Source organism: Zonotrichia albicollis, unplaced genomic scaffold (genome assembly GCF_047830755.1).
Source record: "Zonotrichia albicollis isolate bZonAlb1 unplaced genomic scaffold, bZonAlb1.hap1 Scaffold_257, whole genome shotgun sequence".
Taxonomy (NCBI): Eukaryota; Metazoa; Chordata; class Aves; order Passeriformes; family Passerellidae; genus Zonotrichia; species Zonotrichia albicollis.
The window spans coordinates 4,426,624-4,448,535 of NW_027428429.1; the positions used below are offsets into that span (position 1 = coordinate 4,426,624).

General features: G+C 52.9%; 1 protein-coding gene across 1 annotated transcript; it reads left to right on the plus strand.

The window, feature by feature from the left end:
- Positions 1–212: 212 nt before the first annotated feature.
- LOC141727892 (hydrocephalus-inducing protein homolog) lies at positions 213–20,666 on the plus strand. The gene is made up of 11 exons (XM_074534180.1): positions 213–242; positions 2,032–2,166; positions 3,606–3,805; positions 6,440–6,564; positions 7,838–8,042; positions 9,222–9,402; positions 12,762–12,985; positions 14,913–14,980; positions 17,136–17,368; positions 19,087–19,187; positions 20,435–20,666. The coding sequence occupies exons 1-11, from the start codon at positions 213–215 to the stop codon at positions 20,664–20,666; spliced, it is 1,734 nt and encodes a 577-aa protein (XP_074390281.1).
- Positions 20,667–21,912: the final 1,246 nt, after the last annotated feature.

The following is a 21,912-nucleotide window of genomic DNA, read 5'->3' on the forward strand; positions in this document are numbered from 1 at the left end:
AGTGTGGGCTGGGCAGACGTGCTCCCTCAGAGTCTGTACTTCACTGGGGATCAGTGGAAGATTCTCCTGCATGAACCTTCCTCCCAGCAGCTGAAGCTCTCCCTGCTCTCTCTCCTCTCCAGCTGCCGTCAGCTGCCCCGAAACAGAGCTGGTTTGGGGTTTCCCCACCAGAGCTGGTATTTCAGAACTTCGTCGCTCGGGAGGTCTCTGAAATGGTGCTGTCTCTCATGAATAAGGACAAGGTAAGTGCTGGCACCCAGAGCTTTGACACTGTGCTGGAAGAGGAGAGTGCTGTCATTCCCTCAGTGTACAGCAAAGCAAGTTATCTGCTGCAGCACATGCAGAAGAAAATGTCTCAGCACCTTCTTCTGCAAGATGGTGGAAATCTTCCTGTGCTGGGAATTGTCCCCTGGTTTTGGCCAGGCGTTGATGGTGTCTATGCCAAAGGAGTTTCCTTCTCTTGAAAGCTCTGGATTGACAGGAATGTTGAGGGCTGTACAGTTCTTACCTGCTCTCCTGCTTTGCCTTGGGTCTATAGCACACCCTGTGTGTCCTTGGTTAATCTTGGCTCCTTGTAGGAATCTTTGCCTCTCTCAGCCAGTTTGGCTCCCTTTGTGCAGCTCACAGGCAAAGCTCAGGGGCTCAGCCTTCTGCACTTTATGCTGGAATCACTTCTCATAATGGCATTGGCCCTGCAGGAACCGTGTCCCGAAAGAGCCCTGCAATCAGAGTGATGGAGCAGAAGCAGTGAGAGGCCTTTAGGTGCCACTTGAGGCTCCTGCTCAGCTTCATCCAGCTCTGCTCAGCTTTTCCAAAAGCAACACGTGTTCTGCTTTCCCTTTGCAGAAGCAGAGCACATCCAAAGCCATGTGCTCCAGGAGGTTTCAACCTTCACATGAAGAAACTGGGATTGTTTTGCAGTTTACCAAGAGAGCTGAGAGGGAAAAAGTTGAAAAATGTCAGTTGTGTTCCACTGTAAAGAGGAAAACTTGAGACCATTTGAATTTCAGTCAGGGAAACATTTTCTCAAGTGAGGCTTGTGCCAAGAGTAGGCTGGTGGAAGGAGACAGGAGGGAGTCCAAATCATCTGGTTTAGACTTTTGGAGAGCATTTTGGTGCTCAGGGGTTGATGATATCAGTGTGCTAGAAAATGCATGTGTGCTGTGCATGTGTACCCAGAGGGCAGAACCTGGCCTGCTGGCTGCAGGCAGGAATGCCCAGCAGCCCAGCTTGCCTGCACAGGCAGCAGGAAGCCCTGGAGTGCCAATATTGGCTTTGCATACTGGAACCACACTGTCAGTCAATGCTGGTCCTGTTTCTCCAGGCAGAAAATGCCTCTGAAGCACCATGGTCAGTAGACACGGCCTGTCTGTGTTTCTGTTACTTTTGGCAAGCTGGTTGCTCTCATGGTCTTATGATTCTTCCTTGCTGCTTTACTGCCCATTTAAATTCTCTTTGCCATTTCCTTGTTTTAGGGATTGTCTTGCTGTGTTCATTCCTTCTTTTGCTTTTCAGGTTTGCTTTTATTCCCAGTAAGAGCACAGTGTTTGGTCTCCTGTCTTGCTGCTCTGTCTGCCTGACTGTATCCCCAGAAGGTCCCTACCCAAACCTGATCTGCCAGAAGGGAATTTCTTCCTTCCCCCACAGTAATGGGCTGGTTTGCTTTTAGGTAGCACATTCCCCCTTCTGGAACATGACAACTTCATGGCTGTGTGCAGGCTGAAGCCAGCAGGTTTTTTGGCCTTGTTGAAGAGGCAGGTGACTCGGTTCAGGTGCTCTGTCTCCATCCTGCTGGTGCTGACCTGCTCGGCCCTTCCTTCCCAGCAGGTGCTGCCCTACTGCCCCTGGCCAAAATGCTGGAGCCAGAGAGAAGGGATTCAAGTTCAGCCTTGTGAATGATGTGCCTGTGCCTGCTCAGCTGAAAGTGCTTTGGAAAAGGGGCAAGGGAGGGATGTTAGCAGGGCATGGACAGGTCTCCTCTCGTCCTGTTTCCACAAGTGGCAAAATCATAATTTCATGTCTTTGCTGCAGATTGTTCACGTGGTGAAGGTCTCCATGGAGAGCTCACCTTACTTCCAGCTGGTGAGCTCCAGCGATGCGTACCGTGCCGTGCCGCCGGGCGCCTCTGCCCCCGTGCGCATTCGCTTCACCCCCAGCAAGAACAAGGTGAGGCTGGAGGAGCCAAAGCACACAATGATCTCCACAGCCATTGTTTGCCCTGCACTCTGGCTCCAGTCCATTGCATGCTGTGAGCTGGGCTCCAGGCGTGGGCAGGCAGCCTGCAGCCAGTCACACCTTGGTACTGCTGGCAGGCACTGCAGCCAGGCCTGACAGGCTCTGCTTCCCCTCCCTGCACATTGCTGAGCATTGCCAAGGGAAGATGCACAGGAAACAGGATGAAAATGACAGAGGGCTGTTGATAGATGTTGGGCCATCTCTAGGTCCAGGGGAAGGGGTTTCATTCTGATGGAAAACACCAGAGGAACAAAGAGGTCAGAGAGCTTTCCTCCTTCCTGGACTGCCAACAGCTTCCCTGCCTGCCCCTGGGCTGGAGCAAAGCTGGTGCTTTTTCACCTCCTGTGTTGTGCAGCCTTGCAGCTGTGCTGTCCCAGAGCACAAGTGAGCATGGCACAGCTGCAGGGCCAGGGCAGAGGATGTGCTGTGCCCGTGAGCCCGGCCTGGCACAGGCACACTGGGCTCTGGGTGCCCTTGGTCAGCAGGAGGTTGCTGAGCTGCAGGGCACTTGGACACCTGCCTGAAGGAGCTGGTGCAGGGCAGGTACAAGCTGCAGGCAGAGCTGTGAGCCCAGAGCCCATGGCAGTGACACTGCTGGGGCTCTGTCTTCATTCCTGTCCCTGTGCTTGCTCTGTCAGCTGGCACCCATTCCGTGCCAAAGGTGCTTTTGTGGGGAGGTTTGAACAGCAGTGCTGAGGCCCTGGCAAGTCTGATCTCAGTGCTGGGATCTGGAGGGTTCATGTTCTGATCTGGAGGCTTATTCATACAGAAGGGTTGAGGGCATGGCATGGAAGGGAGGAAGCCTTGCAGGGAAACAAAGAGAGGCCCTTTCCAACAGCATCCTGCTACCTCTTAGCACTGTTCTTCTCCTGACTTGGTTGGACAGGCAAAGTTAGAGGGGAGTTGTGAGCCAACTGATGTTTCTGCACCAGGCCAGAGGTGCAGGATGTCTTTGGGTGCAGCTGTTTTCTCCTCTTCCTTTTGCTGCTTAGAGTCAGTTGAACACTTTGTCCTATTCTCAGACAGTGGGAATACAGAATCCTAAAGAGCAATGTCCTGTGTTCCCCAGCTCCATGTTCCTTAGAAGAGGCTTAGGAATTCTTTAACATCATTAAAGTTTAGAGTAGAAATGGTGGTGGCCTAGGGCTGTTATCTGTATGACCCAAGTGACACAAGAGCTTAATGCCACTGAGACAGATTTTGCAAAGTGCACTGGTGCCTTTAAAATGTGACATAGCAGTAGAACTTAGTGTTCATTTGAGGGTGCAATAGGTAAATTGATGCCCTTGAAGGGGTATAGGAAATGGTTTTTCTTCTGTCATGGGGATGGCACTAAATGTCCTGTGCTGAGCCAGTTTCTTTTCCTGCAGGATTATTGCCACGAGCTGGTGTGCCTCACTGCCAGGGAAAGGATCGTGGTGCCAATTCGGGCCATTGGTGCCCGAGCTGTGCTGGACTTCCCTGCCCAGCTGGACTTCTCCAAGTGTCCAGGCAAGGTCAGCACCCAGCAGACTCTGCTGGTGCGCAATGTCGGTGCCCGGGCAGCTCGGTACCAGCTGAGCACCCAGAGGTGAGGCAGCTCATCTGTCCCTGTGCCAACACCTTTGGGTGAGAGCGGAGTTGGGAAAGAGCTACAGAAGGAACCAAGCATCGGATCTGCTGCCCTGCAGCCTGGCTGGGAGTGAGCAGGATGGAAGGCATCTGCTCTTGCTTTCAGTGGCCTTGCAGCTTTCTCTGTCCCAGATTTCCTGGAGGGCACTGGAACATGTTGGGAGCTGGCTTGCACCCTGCTGAGCACAAGCAGCTTCTGAAATGCTTCCTCAGCACTGTCAGCCAAGCCATTCTCTGGGAGGCCACAGGCATGTGTCTTTGCAGTGGTCCTGGAGGGGACCTGTGGAAATCATCTGAGCAAACACACTGCTCAAAGCAATAGCAGTGTCTGGGGGTTGCAAGGTGCCATTGGGAGACATGGACCTGTCTTTAGATGCCATACAAGGAAACAAACATGTCAATGGACCTAGTTATAAAAGCAGAAGAAAACAACCTTTTAAAACCGCCTCCATACCTTATCTTTTCTGCCTGTCAGGTGCAGTAGTGATTCATTGAGAGGATGGATCTAACAGGATGAGAAGTGTCTTAAGGAGCAGCTCACAATTAACAGAGAAAAGCCCAAAATTTAGCTTTCCAGGCCTATCTCTTAGGAGTAATTTTCCTTTGGTTATGTCAGTGTCAGGGATGTCTCCTTGACAGCTCTTCTAGCTGTGGGCTCAGGGAACAGTTTAGTGGTGTTGGCTGAAATTCAGAGGAGTTAAGTTTAGCTGTGGAGCTTGTGTCTTTGGGTCTTGGGGAGCCAGGTGTGTGTGTGAGATGACTGCTCCAGCAGGAACAGAGGAGTCTGGTGGGTACAGCCCAGGGATGGAGGAGATGCGGGGGCTGATTTGCACTCAGTTTTTCAGTTCTGACAGCTGAGTCCTGAACTTGGCTAGATACTCTTCTCTTAGTAATTTGAAAAGAAGAGGACACCTTCTTTCTCCGGCAAGGCCTGAAGTCATCCGTGGAATGTTATTCCCATCGTGCCACCTGAAGGCAGGAGCATGTAACATGGGGCAGGAGTGGGAAGGGAATGGAATGGAAGGTAGTGCTGAAGCCTGGCCAGGGATTCCCCTAACTGGCAGCTTCTCTATTGCGGTGAAATTTCTGGCCAAAGCCTAAGAACAGAATGCTGTGCCTTGCCCCCAGCAGGCCCTGATCCCCCCAGCCCCAGCAGAGCTGCAGCAGTGCTGGCATCAGCCCCGGGGCAGATGCAGGAGCACGAGCACTGATCTGGCTCTGGGCCTGCTGGGGCCTTGTCCTTCCTCCCCTCCCTCCAAAGTCTCACATCCAGCACACGAACATTGCTGGCCCAAGGCTTCTCCATCAGCCAGCAGTGATGTTCTCACCAGTGGCAATGGGAACAGGTCAGCCCATAATTACAGCAAGAGGTCCTGAATGAGCAGAACCTGAACCAAGTTCATCAGCTGTTACTACTGACATGAACAAAGTTCAGCTTGCCAGATGTTCTCTTTGTTTTTGTGTGTGATGCATTCATTAGCAAAGTCCCCAGAACACATTTGAAGTGACAGATTGACCAGCAACAAAGCACCAAGGCCAGGAAGTTTTGTTTCCTCACTGGGGCTGTAGAAGGGCACAAAGCCCAGCAGCTGCTGGGCAGAAGCACATTTTCCCTGAGCTGTCCCTGAGCATCAAAGCACAGAGTCTTGTGTTTGTCAGGCAAGAGCTGTTTACCTGGTGACTAAATCCTGATTGCTCCTGTTAAATCCAAAGTGCAGCAACACATCTGCATCACTATTTCCAACACATTGCACAGAGTTTCTCTGCTGGGCCAAGCAAACAGTTACCAGCCTGCATGACAGCCCAGAGTCCCAGAATGCATTGCTGGTAAACACACAGAAACCTCCGGTTCTGCTTCCTTGGTGTGCTCCTGCTCATGGTGCTTCATTCAGCTGGGATTGGACTCTTCAGACTGTAAATGGCGTCGTCCTTTTGGGTTTCCATGTCACTGTATTGCTCTAATCTGCATTTGCACTCTTTCAAAGTTTTGATTGCTCCTTTTCTTAGAGCAGCTTTCATTGAAATGTTTATAAAAGTTGCCCTTTTTAGGCTAAATTACGATGTTTTCAAGGTAAAATAAACCAAAGAAGCACACTGCCAATTCAACAGGAACTATTCCTTGGTCTTCAGGGAAAAGTTCCTTCTCCCTGTCTGATTCCTAGGCTGTAATCTCCCGGGACAGGGAGTGCCCTAACGTTTGCATCTCTTGAGATGAGGTTTATAAGCAGCAGGAAAAGAGAAATTCCTGAGGCAATCAGTGTCAAGCTGTGCATGCAAATGGCTCTGAACCCTCTCTGTGCTTTTCACAAAGCATTCTCTGATGGGATTGCTGGCAGTGGGAGCCTTGAGCCTCATTGCAGAGAGCTGGATGCAGAGTATGGGGAGCTGAGGTCATTTTACCCCCAGGATCTTGTGAGGTCTGGATCTTGTCAGCAGTGGCTCAGTGTCTGTTTGTGATCCTGTCTGTTCTGTCTCTTGTGCTGCCTGTGCTTGGATTGCTCCCTGCTTGGCCAAGGGAGCTGCAGGGAGCTGCAGTGCAGCAGGAATCTCATGGCCAGGTGTCCCAGGCCTGACCCCTCTCTCTGTGTTGCAGTCCTTTCTCCGTGGTGCCGGCCACAGGAGCTCTGGGCGCTGGTGACACCGTGCAGGTGACAGTGGCATTTCACCCGCTGGCCAGCGGTGCCCATTGCGGCTCCCTGGCCGTGTGCTGCAGCTCAGGTGAGTGCTGGGCCCTGCAGGGCACAGGACAGTTCTGCACATGGCTCCCTCTGTGCCATCCCTGCATTCCCTCCAGAGGTGCCTCCCCTGTTCAGCCTTACCCCAAAGCAAACTGAGAACTCCTTGGTGTTTAGGGGCTTGAGAAAGGCAAAGATTTTTGACTGCTGTTTTGCTGGGACTTGCTGAGTGGAGGAAGGAGGAACTCTGATTCTCCACTACGGTGTGGCTATGCCTGGGTGTAGTTGTATTTGATTCCTGGGCAGTGCTGTAGGTGAGGTCTCCATCAGACTCTCTCCAATGCAATGGATTTCTTGCACACCTCTGTCCCACATGCTGCTTCTCCACTGGCTTGCCACAGACCCTTTTTCTATGTGGCCCTTACACATAGATGTAGTTTCTGTCTAACAACATTTTCAGGCCCTCAAGTTCCTTTTTTGTGACAAATCAAAACAATTTTTTCCGTGTTTTCCCCATTTCCCAGGCTGTTCACGCTGTTGCAAACCTCTCACATCTATCTCCCATTTGATTTCTAGACTGTGGGATCCCATTCAGTCTTAATGTAGAAACTGCTCTGTACTCAGTAATCTTTCCTTTGTCCCTTTCTTATTTTATTTGCAATGCTCCAGCTTGGTTTTTCAGATCTGAACAGTATAAAATATTTAAAGACTGATGTGGCTGTGGGTTTGGACAGGGAGATGGTTTTCACGATGCTCATTCTGTAGTGGTTTGTCACATTGCAGAGCCAGGCCGGTTGTGTTTCCTAACCTGTGTCCCCTCCTGCTCTGGGTGTCACTTCACTTGTTCCTCTGGGCCTCCTTTTGCTGTCCACCTGCCCCCAGGCATATTTGCTGGTCAGCAAGAAGGGATCCAAGGGATCAGGAGAGACAGGAGTCTCCTGGGATGCCCGGGGAGAGCCTGGGCAAGGCAGGACTGAGCAGGGCTCCTCAGCCCTGTCACCTGAAGGACTTGGATGCAGAAATCCCGGTGATCTGAGTGGGTCACCGGAGCACATGGACCAATCTCCCTGTCCATCCTGTCACCTTGGGGCCAAATCTCTGCAAACACCCTCAGAAATAAGGTGTTTTAGGAGGTGCCCAGGACATCCTCACGCTGTACACACAGAGCTGAAGGATGTGATCAATGGAGTGGTCCACAGAACTGCTCCTTCAGCGCAAAACTGGGACACTTTTATCTGTGCCCTGTGCTTTGCTCTGTTCCTTGTGCTTCCATCAGCCAGTGAGCTGAGCAAAGACTCCCCTTTGCTTTGTTCCAGGTGGAGAAAGAATCCACACAAAGCTCCAGGGAGAAGCTGTAGACGTCAACGTTGGGCTGAGCACAAATTCCGTGGAGCTTGACAAGACTTTCACCACCATGTCAAGCCACAGAACCCTGTTCATTGAAAACAGGAGTAACATCACAGCCCACTTCCAGTGGAAGGCTTTTGCAACTGAGGAAGAAGAGAATGAAGAGAAGAGGAGGTTGGTTTGAAAGATGCATTTCAGTGAGATACAGGCCCATGTCTGAGCTAACATGCGGCCTCAGGGGATGTTGGTGCTTTTAAATGGTTAGGCCAAGTAAACCATGCCTGGCACTGGGGTTTGTGTCCCTGGGCTTCAGGAGCTCAGCACTCAGCATTCCAGGTCATTTATACTCGAACCAGGGATGGCATTTTGGGAAGGAAAGGTTGATTGTGGTGACTGGATTTCCTCAGGTCCTAATTGGGCTCTTGTCTCTCTAATCTTCTTTCTACATGACCTGGCAACATCCTTAAACATTTCCTGAGTTGCCAGTCCCTCTTTCCAAAGGTGATACACCCTCTTTATTCCCTTTAGTTCCTTCAACAGCTCCTTGCCCATGCGGGCTGGTTGTGTGTCCCTGTGCTGCTGTCAGAGAGGTTTTGAGCTCTCAGAGCAGAGAGGACTTTTTGTGAGAGAAGATAGTGCAGGATCCTTTCCCTCTCAGGACATTCTACTGCCATGCACTGGGATGAGATCCAGAAAGCTCTGGCTCATGAAAAGGTCTCTCCAGGAGTTTGCTGTCTCCCTCCTGCACAACAAAGTTCCTTCCCCTCTCAGAGCCTCTGTTTTCATGCATATTGCATATAAAAACTTGAATGTCCCTGAAGGGATTTGGTGCCTGAATTCATCAATTTCCTGTGGAAGTGCTCTGGGATGCTCTTGTGAAAGGCAGTGGAGGGAACGAGGGAGGTCCAAAATGGAAGGAACAAAGTGTGATGCTGCTAACATGTAGCTGCAAGCCAGCTTTGTCTCCCCTTGCCAGGGAAATGCTGCAGTGGGTGCTCTGTGATCTTTCTGTGCCCCCCTGAGCAGCTCAGTGGGAGGAAAAGCCACTTGAAATGGCTGGTTGATTCTCCCTCAGCTGTGGCAGAGGCTTTGAGGCAGGAGGTTCTCTGGAGGGATGCTGGCTTTGGAAACCTCTGCTGAGCTTGCAAGTGTGGAGTGAAACTCCCTGCTGGGCCAGGGAACAGCAAGTTGTCCTCTGATCCTTGTGGGACCCTCGTGGCTTGGGCTCAGCCTTTGCTGGCGAGCTGCTGCTGCTCCTCCTCAAGTGCTTTGCTCTCCTGCGCTCACACTTCTCTCTGCAAACCTGTGGCTCATGAAACCATCTGCTGGCCTTGTCTCTCCCTGGGGCTGCAGGCAGTGTTTGCTGTGGCTGCCCAAAGAGCTGTCCCAGGAAAACTTCCCAGAGGAGAAACAAACAGAGAAGGTGAAGGGACATCACAGTGCCCTCCTGAGCAGCATGGTCCAGGAGAAGATGGCAAAGGTGCAAGACGACCCCATGCTGTTCTCTGATGACATTTTTTTCATTGAGCCAATGGTAAGTGATAGCTGAGAACATTCTCTTCCTCCTTCTCTTCCTCCTCCTCCTTCTCCTCCCACCCACCCTACTCCCTACACCCACCCCTTCCCTGGCTGCAGTCACTGGGAGATCCTCAGCTGGCTCCATGTGCTGGCAGGGAGGACATGGAGTTTCTGGTGAGGCTGCAGGGCTCGCTGCTGAAAGCATTTGTGCCCTGCAGGCTCCAGGCAGGGCTGGGAGCCTGACAAAGCCCAGCTCTGCTGCCAGGCTCAAGCTCAAGGCACTGCCTGCGTGTCCTGTCAGTGTCCCTGGGAGCAGTTCTTGTAGGCAGGGGCTCCCCCCACACATGGGGCTCAGCAGAGGCTGTTGGAGCACTGCCAGCTCACACAGTGACCTGAAGCTTGCAATTGCTCCCTGGCAAAAGAAGGCCAAATTCAGCCCAAGGTTAATGACAGAAATGCCAATCCCTTCCTGTAACCATGCCTTGCACTATTTCTGAGTGTCCCTTCCAGCGTCATCTGTGAGCCTGGACACAAGGGTGGAAGGTTGAAATGGGCCTTTGGAGTTGTCCTGCACACAGGAACAGAAAACCTTTTCCTTTTCTGGTGATGCAAGCAAACTGCCACGTGCTCCCATCAACCAGAGCCTTGATTCTGAGTACTGGCATTGTGAGAGATGATGAATGCCTGGTGTGTGCACAGTGCAACATCCCTTCTCATCTTGGAGTAAACCCTAGAATAATGCCAGCCTCTGCTTTCTTTCAGTACAGGTTAAACTAATATTTTTATTTCCAAGGAAGGGGATCATGTTCTCTTCTTGGTTACAGCTATGGCCCATCTAAGGCCAAGAGCCAGCAGGGCAGAGTGGCAGTTGCATCCCACTGTAGCTGACAGCAGCATGATGTGTCCAAGAGCTTGTGTCAGAGCAGCAGGAATATTGTGGAGAGTGGGAGCTGATCAGCTGAGCATTGAGAGCTGTGTTGGGCTGGGTTTGGAGTGTTTCCTTGGCTCCTTGTGTTGTTCACTCATCACTGATGCTCTACACAAAGGCTTACAGGAGGGTGTTGAAAACAAGCAATGTGAAGTTTGCAAAGCAATGTTTTGGTGTCTCTTTCTGCTGTAGGAGGGAGAAATCGGGCCGAATTGTTCGGCTGAAATCAAGGTGACCTTCAAACCCCTGGAAGCACTGGAGTATGGAAGTGTGGCTTACTGCAGCATCTCAGGTGCAGCTCCTTTGCTCTGCCTCTCTCTCCCTCAGTGAAGCCATGGTGCCAGCCTGAGCCCACTGGGCTCCCGTGGAAGTGCTGGGAAGGGTCCCTGGTCAGCAGGGCAGTGCTGGCACATCCCCCCTGGCCCTGCAGCTGCCAGGGAGTCTCCCGTGCCAGGCCAGGGCTCAGAATGCTGTGTGTGCCTGACTGATCCCAGAACAGCCCAGGCAGTGCAGGGAGAGGTTTTCATGCCATGGCTTTGCCAGCATTCCCTCAAAGGCCAGAGAGCTCCAGAGCAGAACACTTCAGTGAACAAGCACTCAGCCCCTGCAGGCCCCTGGCCTCCAGGATGGCTCCATTTGCCATGGATCCACCATCAGGTGGTAGGAGCTGAGTTAGAAATGGGCTCCCTGAGCCTGGACCACCTCCCAGTGCCCAGACAGCAGCAGAGCAGAGGGGGATGAGCCCCCCTGAGCCCGGGCTGTTGGTAGAGAGAGCAGCCTTGGCCAGCAGCTGCTGCTCTCCCTGTGTGCCAGTTGTCACCTTGCAGCTCTCAGCCTGTGGAAATAGAACAGTGCTGAGTGTCACAAGGGGAGCACTTGGGCAACAAAGTCCTGTGCTCCTGGGCCAGGGAGTTTGGGAATTGCCAAACTCTGTTTGGCAGGAGCTTTGTGCCTGCACTGAATGTATTTCAAAGCTCCTCTAGGTGCATGGGAAGGAAACCACAGAATAACAGTATGGTAAGGATGGAATGGACCTTAAAGATCATCTAGTCCCAAGGCCCCTGCCATGGGCAGGGACACCTCCCCCTAGAGCAGGGAGCTCCAAGCCCCATCCAGCCTGGCTTAGAACACTTGCAGGGCTGGAAGCTCCACAACATCCCTGGGGAACCTGCTCCAGTGCCTCACCACCCTCACAGGAAAAATTTCTTCCCTAATATCTCACCGAAATCTCCTTTCTTTCAATTTCTACCCATTACTCTTTGACCTGTCACTACAGGCACCAGAGGTTTTAAACTCATCAAACTGGTGGCTCAAATTGGAAAGCAGCCCAGGGAATGGGTTAGAAATTGCAAGTCAGCCTCAGGGGATATGTCCTGAGGGAAGAGAAGGGTCCATATCTTCTCCTGCAGCATCAGGAGCTGGTTGCGTCCAGCTCAGAGTCGGGGACTAGCACTGAGGCAGCCTGGAAAATGCAGTGGAGCAGAGGGAATGATTGTACTGCAATGGACATCTCTCCCCAGGCCGTGAGAGCAGGCTGCCCCTGCAGCTCAGAGGGGAAGGCCAAGGACCCTTGGTTGAACTCAGCTCTCAGACTCTGAACATTGGGAACGTTTTTGTCAACACCCCCCATGTATATGAGGTGAGCAGCAGGGCTTGGGATGGATCCTGATGGCTCCTGAGGCAGCAGCAAGCCTGGTGCAGCTGTGGACTTGCTGCCAACCTGGGCAGCTGTGAGCAGGGAATATTTGATGGACTGCTGAAATCTGGGGGGTCACCAAGGTGTGTCTGTTGTTCCTGAAGCCCCAGTCCCTGCTTTTGGGCAGCCTTCCTTAGGGATCAGCTGGGAGACTTCCTGCAAAAACACCCCTTGGCACATGAAACCAAGCCTGGGTCAAAAAGCTGCATGTTCAGAGGCTTTTGTGGCAGTGCCAGACACAAGGCACCTTTGCACTGGGCTCTGCAGAAGCAGTGGAAGGGAAAGACATGCTTAGTTTTCTCACCAAAAGATGGTGCTGTCTGTACGTTTTGATGCTGATGCCTCATTCTCAATGTATTGTTTTCATGGTCTGGGAAAAGGTGAATGAGCAGATGGTGCTGTTGGAGCTGTGCTCACTGGGGCAGCAGCAGCTCCGGGGTGATTCCCTAGGCAGCCGCAATCAGCCCACGTTGCTCTCAGGGCCAGCTCTCAATGCGCTTGGTGCTGCTGAGCAGAGGGGCACTGCTCTGTGTCCATGGGATAAGCCAGGGTGACTGCAGTTCTGTGGAGTTGCCACTGCTCTGCATGAAAACCCAAAGGCAGAACTTGTCCTGTTGTATCTTTGGACTTCTGCCATTCAGCAGCACAATGCATCTTCTGCCTTTTCTGGGTGTTCATTGCATCATTAGACAGTAACTCACAAGAAGCAAGATTCCTCATGTATTTCCATTTTGCTTTCTTGCTGCTGCAGGTGAAACTGATGAACCAAGGAGCTATTGATGCTTCCTTCACCTGTCTCCCTTCAGCCACCAACGTGGGCTTGTGTTTCAAGTTTGCCCCCGAGGAGGGCATCATTGCAGCAGGTGGGAGCCAGAGTGTGCAGATCTCCTTCAGTGCCACTGTGCTGGGGAGCTTTGAGGAGGAGTTCCAGTTCAGTGTGGCTGGATCTCCTGCGCCTGCCATCCTGACCATCAAGTAAGGACCCTGGGAGCTGGGTGGGCACATCTGTAGCTGTCTCTGGGACATCCCCCACCTACCTCCTTTTGCGGTGGAGCAGAGGAAAAAGGTGTTTCCTGAGGTGTGAATCTCTGCTCTGCTGCTGGCATTGCTTTAGTGTGAGGCTGCCTCCTGCCCTGTGTGGTAGCCGGGAGCTGGAATGACTCCTCCCTGCAGGGATCTCCCTGTGCCTTGGGCCATGGCAGGCAGTGGGATGGATCAGCTTTGGGCAGCAGCTGCTCTGGGATGTCCCACCTGAACACCCAGCAAGGCCCCCAGGGCTTTGCAGATGGACCAGCCTGGCTGATTCTGCAGCAGCAGCAGTGTTTGTAAAACCTTGTGTGAATAATCCATGCCAGATGGGCAGCAGCAGCCTCAGCTCACCTCTCATGGCCATGCTGTGGGGCACAAGCTGTGCCCCCAGCTCCTGTGCACAGAGGGCTCTGGTGCCTCCTTTGCACAGCCAGCAAAGGGCTGATGTGGGAGTCAGGAACTGTGCAGCAGGAGCTGTGCCAAGGACTGGGGCACCATCCCGTGGGCTAATGCCATGGCAGGAGACAATCCTAGCCCAGCCAAAGGGAGAAGGGCTGATCATAGGGGAGGCAGAGCTCAGTGCTCAGCACCACAGCAGCGTGAGGCCTTGTCCCTGCCAGCCTGAGCCATGTGCTGCAGGATAATGGAGTGGAAGCAGGAGAGCTGGTGCTGGCTGCTCTGCAGCTTTGGAGCTGGGCTGCTGATGCTGGGAGGCACTGGCTCACAGCAGTGAAGAAATGAAAGCAATCTACACTGGATGATGCCAATGAGATAAGGGAGATGGGTAAAGAAGAACAAGGAAGTTATTCCTTAGCAAGAGAAAAGTGGTGAGCAGGTGCGCCCATAGTGGAGAAACAATGATGCTGCCTTTGTTTTTGGAGAAAAAGTGCTGCTTTTTTCATTTGGAAATCAAGAGGGAACCTTTCACCATCAAATAATTGATTCTCCTCTGTCCCTCCCCCAAAGTGGCCATGGGCTGTTTCTGCATCAGCAGCTTTCTCCTTGAGCAAGGGCAGATGTCTCTTGTTGAGATGTGCAGAGCAGAGCCAGGGTCAGTCCTGTGAGTACAATAGAGGACACAGTTCACTGGTTCTTGATTTTCAACCAAAAGGCAGAGTGGGCACTGATTGGCATCAACCATGAAATCAACTGGTGAGTGTTGTGCAGCTTCAAGTGCTGATTTCAGTGGATGTTGGTGGCTTTTGGAGTGTGTCTGCTGAGTTGAAGGACAGGTGAGGTGCTGTGCTAGATTCAGGACAGCCAAGTTTGGTTGTTGAAACTCTTGCTCTTGGCTGTGCCAGCTGGTGCACTGCTGACAAACTGGTCCTTTCCTTTAGGATTCATCTGTGCCCTGGGTAGAACTGTTGCTGCTCTTTTCAGAGGATGTTTGGGAATGCCCTGGATTCGTGTCTCAGAAAAGTGTCTGTAATGATTTTGTGGGTCAAACTCTCTTGACAAAGCTCCTCCATGGGAACAGCAGTTGCTGCTCAGAAGGAGCAAAGCAGGGAAGCTGTGGCTGGAAGGGCTGCTTACAGAAGTTTGTGGGGACACCTTGATGTCCATGCCATTGCAGATGGGGAAACTGAGGCATGGAGCCATGTCTGGGTGTGTGTTCAGGGTCCTTCATGGGATCCCCAGCAACCCAGGGGCTTCTCCTGCCTGCCCTGCGCCCAGAGCCCATCAGGGGCTGTTGGCTGCTGCCCCTTGGCTTGAGCTGCCTCCTGTGCCCAGGGCCCTGTGCTGAGCACACGGGGCTGTGTTGGTTGGAAACCCAGGGTGCCCTGAGCCCAGGTTTTGTGCCCCCGAGCCACAACAGCCGGACCTTTGCAATGCCTTTAACTGAGCCATTGCCTGCTCTGTCCTCGGCCTGCAGGGGCAGCGTTACTGCACCGAGTTTACAGTTCGACCTCGCTGAGCTCGACTTCGGGGACATCTCCTTTGGTGAGTGTTCCCTGGGCTGGGACACAGCCTCAGGGATCTGTGCCTTCCAACACAAAAGCATCCCTCACTCCTGCCCTGCCCCAGCAGCCTCTTCAGGCTGTGAACTGCAGGGCTGCTGCTGCCTCAGGGGGCATTTTGCCATTGTGAGATCCAATGGAAGCAAGGAATAGAAAGGCAGTATTTTCTGGTGTCTCTGTGCTGCTTTAAAAGACAGATGTCTGCCAAGGAAGGTGGGAATCTTGCTGCAATGGAAAGATGAGCCCCTCCCTCCAAATGCTTATCCCTTTGAAATGACAGGGGTCCCAGGAAAAACTGTGGGAAAAGAAATAACAGTTCTTTGCTAGACTGTCTCAGGAGAGCACAGACAAGAAGGCAAGAACAGACATTTGCCAGATGCCAAGTCCTGTTTTTCCCCTTTGGTGGAGTTCTTGTCACAGCAGGAGGAGCTGTGGGCTCTGGCAGGGCAGTGATCCCCCCCAGCCGGTGCAGGAAGGGAAGGGAAGGTGGAAATGCTTATTTTGCAGAGCCCCAGAGGGCAGGGGAGTGTGGGCAGTGCCCAGCAGCAGCAGCAGCAGCAGCGGGGCAGGCAGGCAGGGTCGGTGCCAGCGCTGAGCTGCAGCCAGGGCAGCCCCGGCCGAGCACAAACCTCCCGCAGCTGCAGCGGCCGAGCTGTGATCCCCGAGCGGGAGGAAGGGAAGCTCCGCTCCCTGCCCAGCCTCAGCTCCCACTGCACAGCCGCCCACGGCATCACGCCACAACTCCCAAAAACCCCCAAGGGAAAAGCCCAGCCCAGGGCCAAAACCCCCCAGAACCCCCCAGAACCCCTATCCCCCTTCCCAGACCAAGGGCAACATTCACGGCCAAGCCTAAACCCAGAACTATGAAGTTCATGAACTTCTGAAGGAAATTCATTGCCTTTTTTGAGCTGCTTCTTCCCCAGCCTGCATCACCACGGAGGCGCTTGTCAAGTTGACTTTGGAAGTAATGAAACAAGAAAGGCAAGAGATGGAAATATGGTTCTGAAGCAGGAGATTGATCCTGCTGAATCCAATTTCATTCCTAAGGGCTCTTAGGCTGAAGGCAGCTGTTGTATCTTTGCTTCTTTGTACCTGTTGACTGTTGTCTGCATGTGCTGGCCTCAGTCTCATTGGAGGTTTTGACATCTGGGTTTGTCCTTTTTGTGCCTCTCTTGCCTCCCTGCTGGAGTCCCTGCTGGAGCTGGCAGTGGTCACTTGGATGGGCACAGAGGAGCTCTGGGCTGCAGCTGCAGTTGTTTTTTCTCCCCATCTGTGTCCCAGTGACTCTTGGTGAGCAGGCCTGGGGAGAAGTCTCCTCCCCACAGAGCTGGCCAGCCCAGCCAGATGTGCAGTGCAGAGCAGGCTGTGGCTGCTCTGTGCGCTCTGCAGGACATCCCCACCATGAGTGGCTGTATCTGTGGCTTTGCAGGATGGAAAGCAAATCTCAGAGCCAAAGTGGGGTAAACCCTTGCAGGCAGCACTCTCAGTGAGCAGCATGGCTGTGATGTCCCTGTTTGTTGGGTGAATTAGGACCTGGTTCCTAATTGCTAATCTCAAAGCAAGGCTTGGCTGTGCCCCAGTTGAGGGGGCTCTGAGCTGTCACGTGCTCAGCTGTTTGGCCCAAAGCAAGAGATGCCTTAAGGATCCTGCAGACAGAAGCTGCATTAGGGTGCTTTGCCTCACGTTCTAGTTCCTGATTCCATCCTCACTTTGTTTTGCTGTAGCTTCTTCTTACAGACAGCTCACTCTTTATATGTCTTGAAAAAGGTGGGAGTGTTGGCAGGCTGAGCAGGGAATTGGACAGCTTGAATTCTCAGAGTAAATGCTGGGTCTGGGTGCACACACATCACTCAGAGAGAACTGATGCTGGTTTGGGGCAGGTGAGGAAGCTCGTCCCCATCACGAATAGAGAATCTAGCAGCGTTCAGCAGGGTTAGGAGTGGGCATTTTCAAGGCTGCAGTCTGGAATCTGTGTCAAAGGGAACTAAGTGACGATTAATTCCTCACGCAGCTTCTGGGTGAGCTGCAGTTCAGATAATAAAGAGCTCAACTCCAATCTCACTTTGATCCTGCTAGGATCTTGCCCCCAGGATCATGCCCGGCTGGGTGCCTGAATGGATATTTGTGTCCTTGCCCAGGCTTTCCCTACACGCAGCGCTGCCGCCTCACCAACAGCTCCGCGGTGCCCCTGACGTTCCAGCTCCGCATGTCGGATGATGGCACGCAGCCGGCTGTGGACAGCATGGATCAGATCCGCAGGGAAACCGACCCGGCCTGGAGCAAGGGAATCCATTTCTATGTGGAGCCCAGGGAGTTCACCATCAATCCCAGCCAAGGCACCATCCTCCCCCAGGGACACCAGGACATCGAGGTACGGCAAGGGCCCGGCCACAGCCACTGCAGCACCAGGGCTGGAGCTGCACTGCAGGGTGGGAGGGCTTTAGCTCTGGTGCCAGCTTGGAGCATCCTGGCACTGAGAGGTCTGCACTGCTGGGAGGCCTCTGCTAGCTGGCTTACTCGGGATGTTCCTCAAGGAGCACTGTTTGCTTTCCAAAATCATATGCTGAGCTCACAGACCTTATGGTCAAGGCCTGAAGCCATTCTTGTGTTTTTGAGAGCGATTGATTTGATTGCATTGGGGCAGAGCAAGGATGAGGGCAGAAGGTGGCTGTTAGAAAGATGTCATTGTATCACGCACTGAGCTTTTCTTCTTGGTCTCATTTCCCCCCTCCTGGGGAGCAGAATGATTTGTGTTCACTGCAGGAAGCTCCAGTGGAGACAAAACATCTGCAGCCATGTGTAGCGGTTCAAATTTATTGTATTGATTCCTTTTTAAGTGGTTTGTTCTGTGATACCCCATGTTCTCCCTGAGTTGGTTTACCCTTGGGTTTTACCCTCCCTCAAAGCTGTCCCTCATGCCATTCCCTGCCCCTTGTTCCAGCTCTTTCCCTGCTGTCAAACCCAGCCCCTTTTGTTCCCCAACCTTTTTTGCCAATTTAACCTGGAGCCAATCCCTGTCTGAACACCCCTTTGGAATTCCCATATTCCTGGAGGCCCCATTGGCCCATGTGAGCCATCCTCCCCACCCTCTTACCCAAAGTGGCTCCAGACACTTGATGTAATCCCCTCAGTGCTCCCCTGAGGATTCCCTTTTGGTTTGCTGTTTGTATCCACCCCCTGCTTTGTGTCTGTACAAAAGCCCTTGCACAGGAGTGTGCAGGGCTCTTTTGGCTCTGATCCTTTTGCTTGGAATAAACCCTTTCTTGTGGAACTTCAAGGCAGAGATCCTTCTCCTTTCTTCTCTGCCTGGTCCCTGTGGTGGCTTGTCTCTTGCAGTGTAGAGCAAGAGGCTCTGAGGGTTCTGCCTGTGGTCAGTGCCCATCCTGGGGCAGTTCTGAGGGTTCTGCCTGTGGTCAGTGCCCACCCTGGGACAGTTCTGAGGGTTCTGCCTCTGGTCAATGCCCACCCTGGGGCAGTTCTGGTTCTGAGGGTTCTGCCTCTGGTCAGTGCCCACCCTGGGGCAGTGCTGAGGGTTCTGCCTCTGGTCAGTGCCCACCCTGGGGCAGTGCTGAGGGTTCTGCCTGTGGTCAATGCCCACCCTGGGGCAGTTCTGAGGGTTCTGCCTGTGGTCAATGCCCACCCTGGGGCAGTTCCCCACTCCTGGTGTGGGGCTGGAGTTCTCAGAGCCAGCCCGGGCTCAGGCTCCCAGGGCAGCCATGAACTGCCCAGCACCTGCTGGGCCACACTTTGCCCTCAGCCTCCTGCTGTAAAGCTGAACTCATTGTGGTCAAGTCAGATTTCCTCTGCATGGATGTCTTTGTAGTCAGATGAGAAATTGGCCCCTTAATTTGAATGCAGTGGTGCATGGAGCTGTAGTCTAATGTTTTAATGTAGCTGACCTGTGCCCTGATAGCAAGGTGTGTTTAACAAATCTGGTATTGCCAGAAGGATTTTGTTACTCCGAGACTGTGCTCTACACATGGAGCAGCAGAAGAATTAAGGGCAAATCCTCCCTCAGGAACTGGAGGATATCACCCGTGGGTAATGAGCTTTTGTAAGGAAGAATTGACTGTTCTTCTCTTCCACCAGGTGACCCTGTGCTCCAACACGGTGATGGAGTTCTACCGGAGATTGCTGGTGGACCTGGAGGGTATTGGCAAGGGAGTGGCAGCCCTGATCATCACAGCCAGGTAGCAGCCCTTGCCTGGCCTCCCCCAGGCACTGCCTTGCCCAGGCTGTGCTGGCTGCAGCTGCCAAGGAGAAGTGCTGCTGAATGCCCTCATGTTGTGCCAGCTGGACACAAGAACAGCAGTGCTTGGGCAGCAGCCCGTGGTGAAAAGCACGTTTGCTCACAGCCCAGCATGGTCCTGGGCCCTCTTCTAAAGGCACCAGGAAAGATATCATTGATTGGCCTTGTTTTTGGTGCTTGAGGTGGAACAAATTTCCCGAGGGCCTCCTCTCCTTCTGGCTGCAAGGGGTGGAGTTGTGCTGGCTGTGAGCACCGTGCACTGGTTTGGGCCACACCACGCAACTGCTGAGAGTCAGGCTCTGGCTCTGTCCATGAGGGCACATGGCAGGGGGGAAGTGGCTCCCAGCAAGAGTTGGGAGGGCAAGGTCTGACAAGGGGAAAGCAGCCCTTGATGTGGCAGGTCAGCTCCAGTTTTTGTCTTTCCCTGTGCTTCCCATTTTGAGCTTTAATGTTGTCAGAGTTGAGAGCAAAAGTGGTTGTTGCTGCAGCAGAATTCCATGGTGCTGTGCTGCTGTGGGTGTCAGTGTGATGCCCAGAGGGATGCAGCTCCCTGGTGCTGTTCCCTGTGCCAGGCAGAGCCATCCAGGCAGTGCCTGGGCTGCCATTGTGTACAGCAGGTGGAGCTGGGGCCAGGCAGTGCCTGGAGCTGTGCAGTGAAGGAGCCAGGGAGCTGCAGGGCCTGGCAGGGGCTGATCAGCCCCTCTTGTGGGGCAGCTGCTGTCTCGTGCCCTCCAGGGCTGGGGCAAAGAGCTGAGTTCTCAGGCAGGGCAACAGCACCATGGCAGAGAAGGGAGTCATTTTGACTGAGACACGGGAGCTGTGTGTTCCTTGAGCCTTAGGGAGCACTGATCCTTGTTGGGAAGGCTGCCCCAGAGCTCGTGGGTCACTGGGACTGTTCCAGGAGTCCTTGCAAGCCTTCTTGGGCAAAGGAGGGGCTGAGGCAGCTGTGGGGCAAAGTGCTCTGCCTGGGGCACTTGGCAGCCTATGGGTGCTGCCTCTCAGGGTTTGCCCCTCCTTGACAAGACATGTTGGAGTGGGAAAAGGTAGAAGGCAATTTATCCCTGTAGGGCTCTTCAATGTGCATTTGACAGTGACCAATGTGTTCTGCTCCATTTCACAATCATTGGGGGTAGGCATTCTCCATTCTCTCAGTATCTCTGATTGTCCTGGGGTCATCTCTTTGCCCAGATGTCTCGTTCCTGAGCTCCAAGTGTCCTCCCCGGTGCTGCTGTGTGATGAGTGCCACCTGAAGGTGCCTTATGAGAGGAAGATCCTCATTAGGAATCCCAGCCACCTTCCTGGCTGCTACGGGCTTATTCCCCAGGTTTGGCATCACATCCACCTCCTCCTGTCAAATACTCCTGAGGAGACTATTAGGGGAAAAAAGGGTTTGGATAAGACCTTGCTGGTTTCTATTTAGTCTTAAAGATCTGCTGAGAACAGGATCCTGCCCAACTGTAAACTTTAGGAGGCAGTTGAAGCTCCTGAGGAAACAGCTGACGTTCTAGTCCTCAGGGTGTTTTCCTGTGGGAGATCTTAGAGGGTTGTGAAAAGCTGCTGCACCCACAGACACCAGTGTCTGTGCTGGCAGCCTCCTTGCAGGATCCCCTGGGAATGCTAAACCTACAATTCCTGCATCTTGTTTGTGCCTTTGACCTTTGTCCTGGGGAGTTTTAAAGGTGTGTGTAAGTTGCTGTTGTGGTGGATGTTAAGGAGCCTAAAGTTTCTTGAGAGGTCCCTCTGAAGCTGCATTTCATTGTGTCCCTTCCAGAAACGCAAGGAGGACTCTGCTGTGCTCTACTCCAGCCCCAAGCCCTGTGGGATTGTGCAGCCCCAGAGCACAGCAGAGATCCCAGTTGTGGTGGCAGTGCAGGCCCTGGGCACTCATCGCACCGACGTTCTCATCGGCGTGTTCGGGGATGAGAGAAACCCCCTGGTGAGGGCAAGGGGAGATGTGAGCCTGTGTGCAGCTGCTCCTGGCAGAGTGCACAGGGACAGGGATTCTGCCGGGGACAACAGGCACAGGCTGCTGGGGAGAAGGACAGGAGGGATGGGGGGCACAAACAGCTCCTGCCTTAGAGGTGGGAATCTCAGTGTCTGACACAGAATGGAGTTGGGCTAAGCTGGAATCCAGGGGCATTTGAGTTCATTATTCTTTCAAATGCTGTTAACTTTGGAAACATCTGTTTGAAAATGTCATCTCTCTGAGCACAAAAGAGGATGTCAGAAGTCTTCTAGGAACCTTGAGCTTTCTGTAAAAGAAATGAAAGCTGGCATTTGAAGAGTGTTTGCAAAGACTGAAACTTCGATTAAAACATATGGAAATGGCAATGCCAAATTCCTTGGATGGCACCAAATATCTGAACCCGGGCCATCGTGGCACTTCCTGTAAATCAGTGAACAGGAAGGACAGGCAATGCAGGCTGTGCCAGGGAGCCTGAAGTTTGACCAAACAGTTGCTTTTAACTATCAGGCTGCTTCCCTTAAAGAGGAGGGTTTCTCCCCACCAGAAGAACCAGTTGTTTAACTGTCAGGCTGGTCTTACCTAGAGATTTCTTGCAAAGATAAAAGCTTTGGGCCAATAATTTTTAGTTTGAAAGGTTCTCTTACCTTAATCCTTTTCGATTTGGAGGTGAACATGTAATTTTCTTTTTCCCCAAAAGCCC

What these genes read in the sequence shown, in the direction of transcription:
- LOC141727892 (XM_074534180.1), top strand. Translation starts at nt 213, where the DNA reads ATGGTGCTGTCTCTCATGAATAAGGACAAG. An exon ending in CTCTCATGAATAAGGACAAG is followed by an intron (nt 243 to 2,031) that starts GTAAGTGCTGGC and finishes TCTTTGCTGCAG; the next exon opens with ATTGTTCACGTGGTGAAGGT. An exon ending in TCACCCCCAGCAAGAACAAG is followed by an intron (nt 2,167 to 3,605) that starts GTGAGGCTGGAG and finishes CTTTTCCTGCAG; the next exon opens with GATTATTGCCACGAGCTGGT.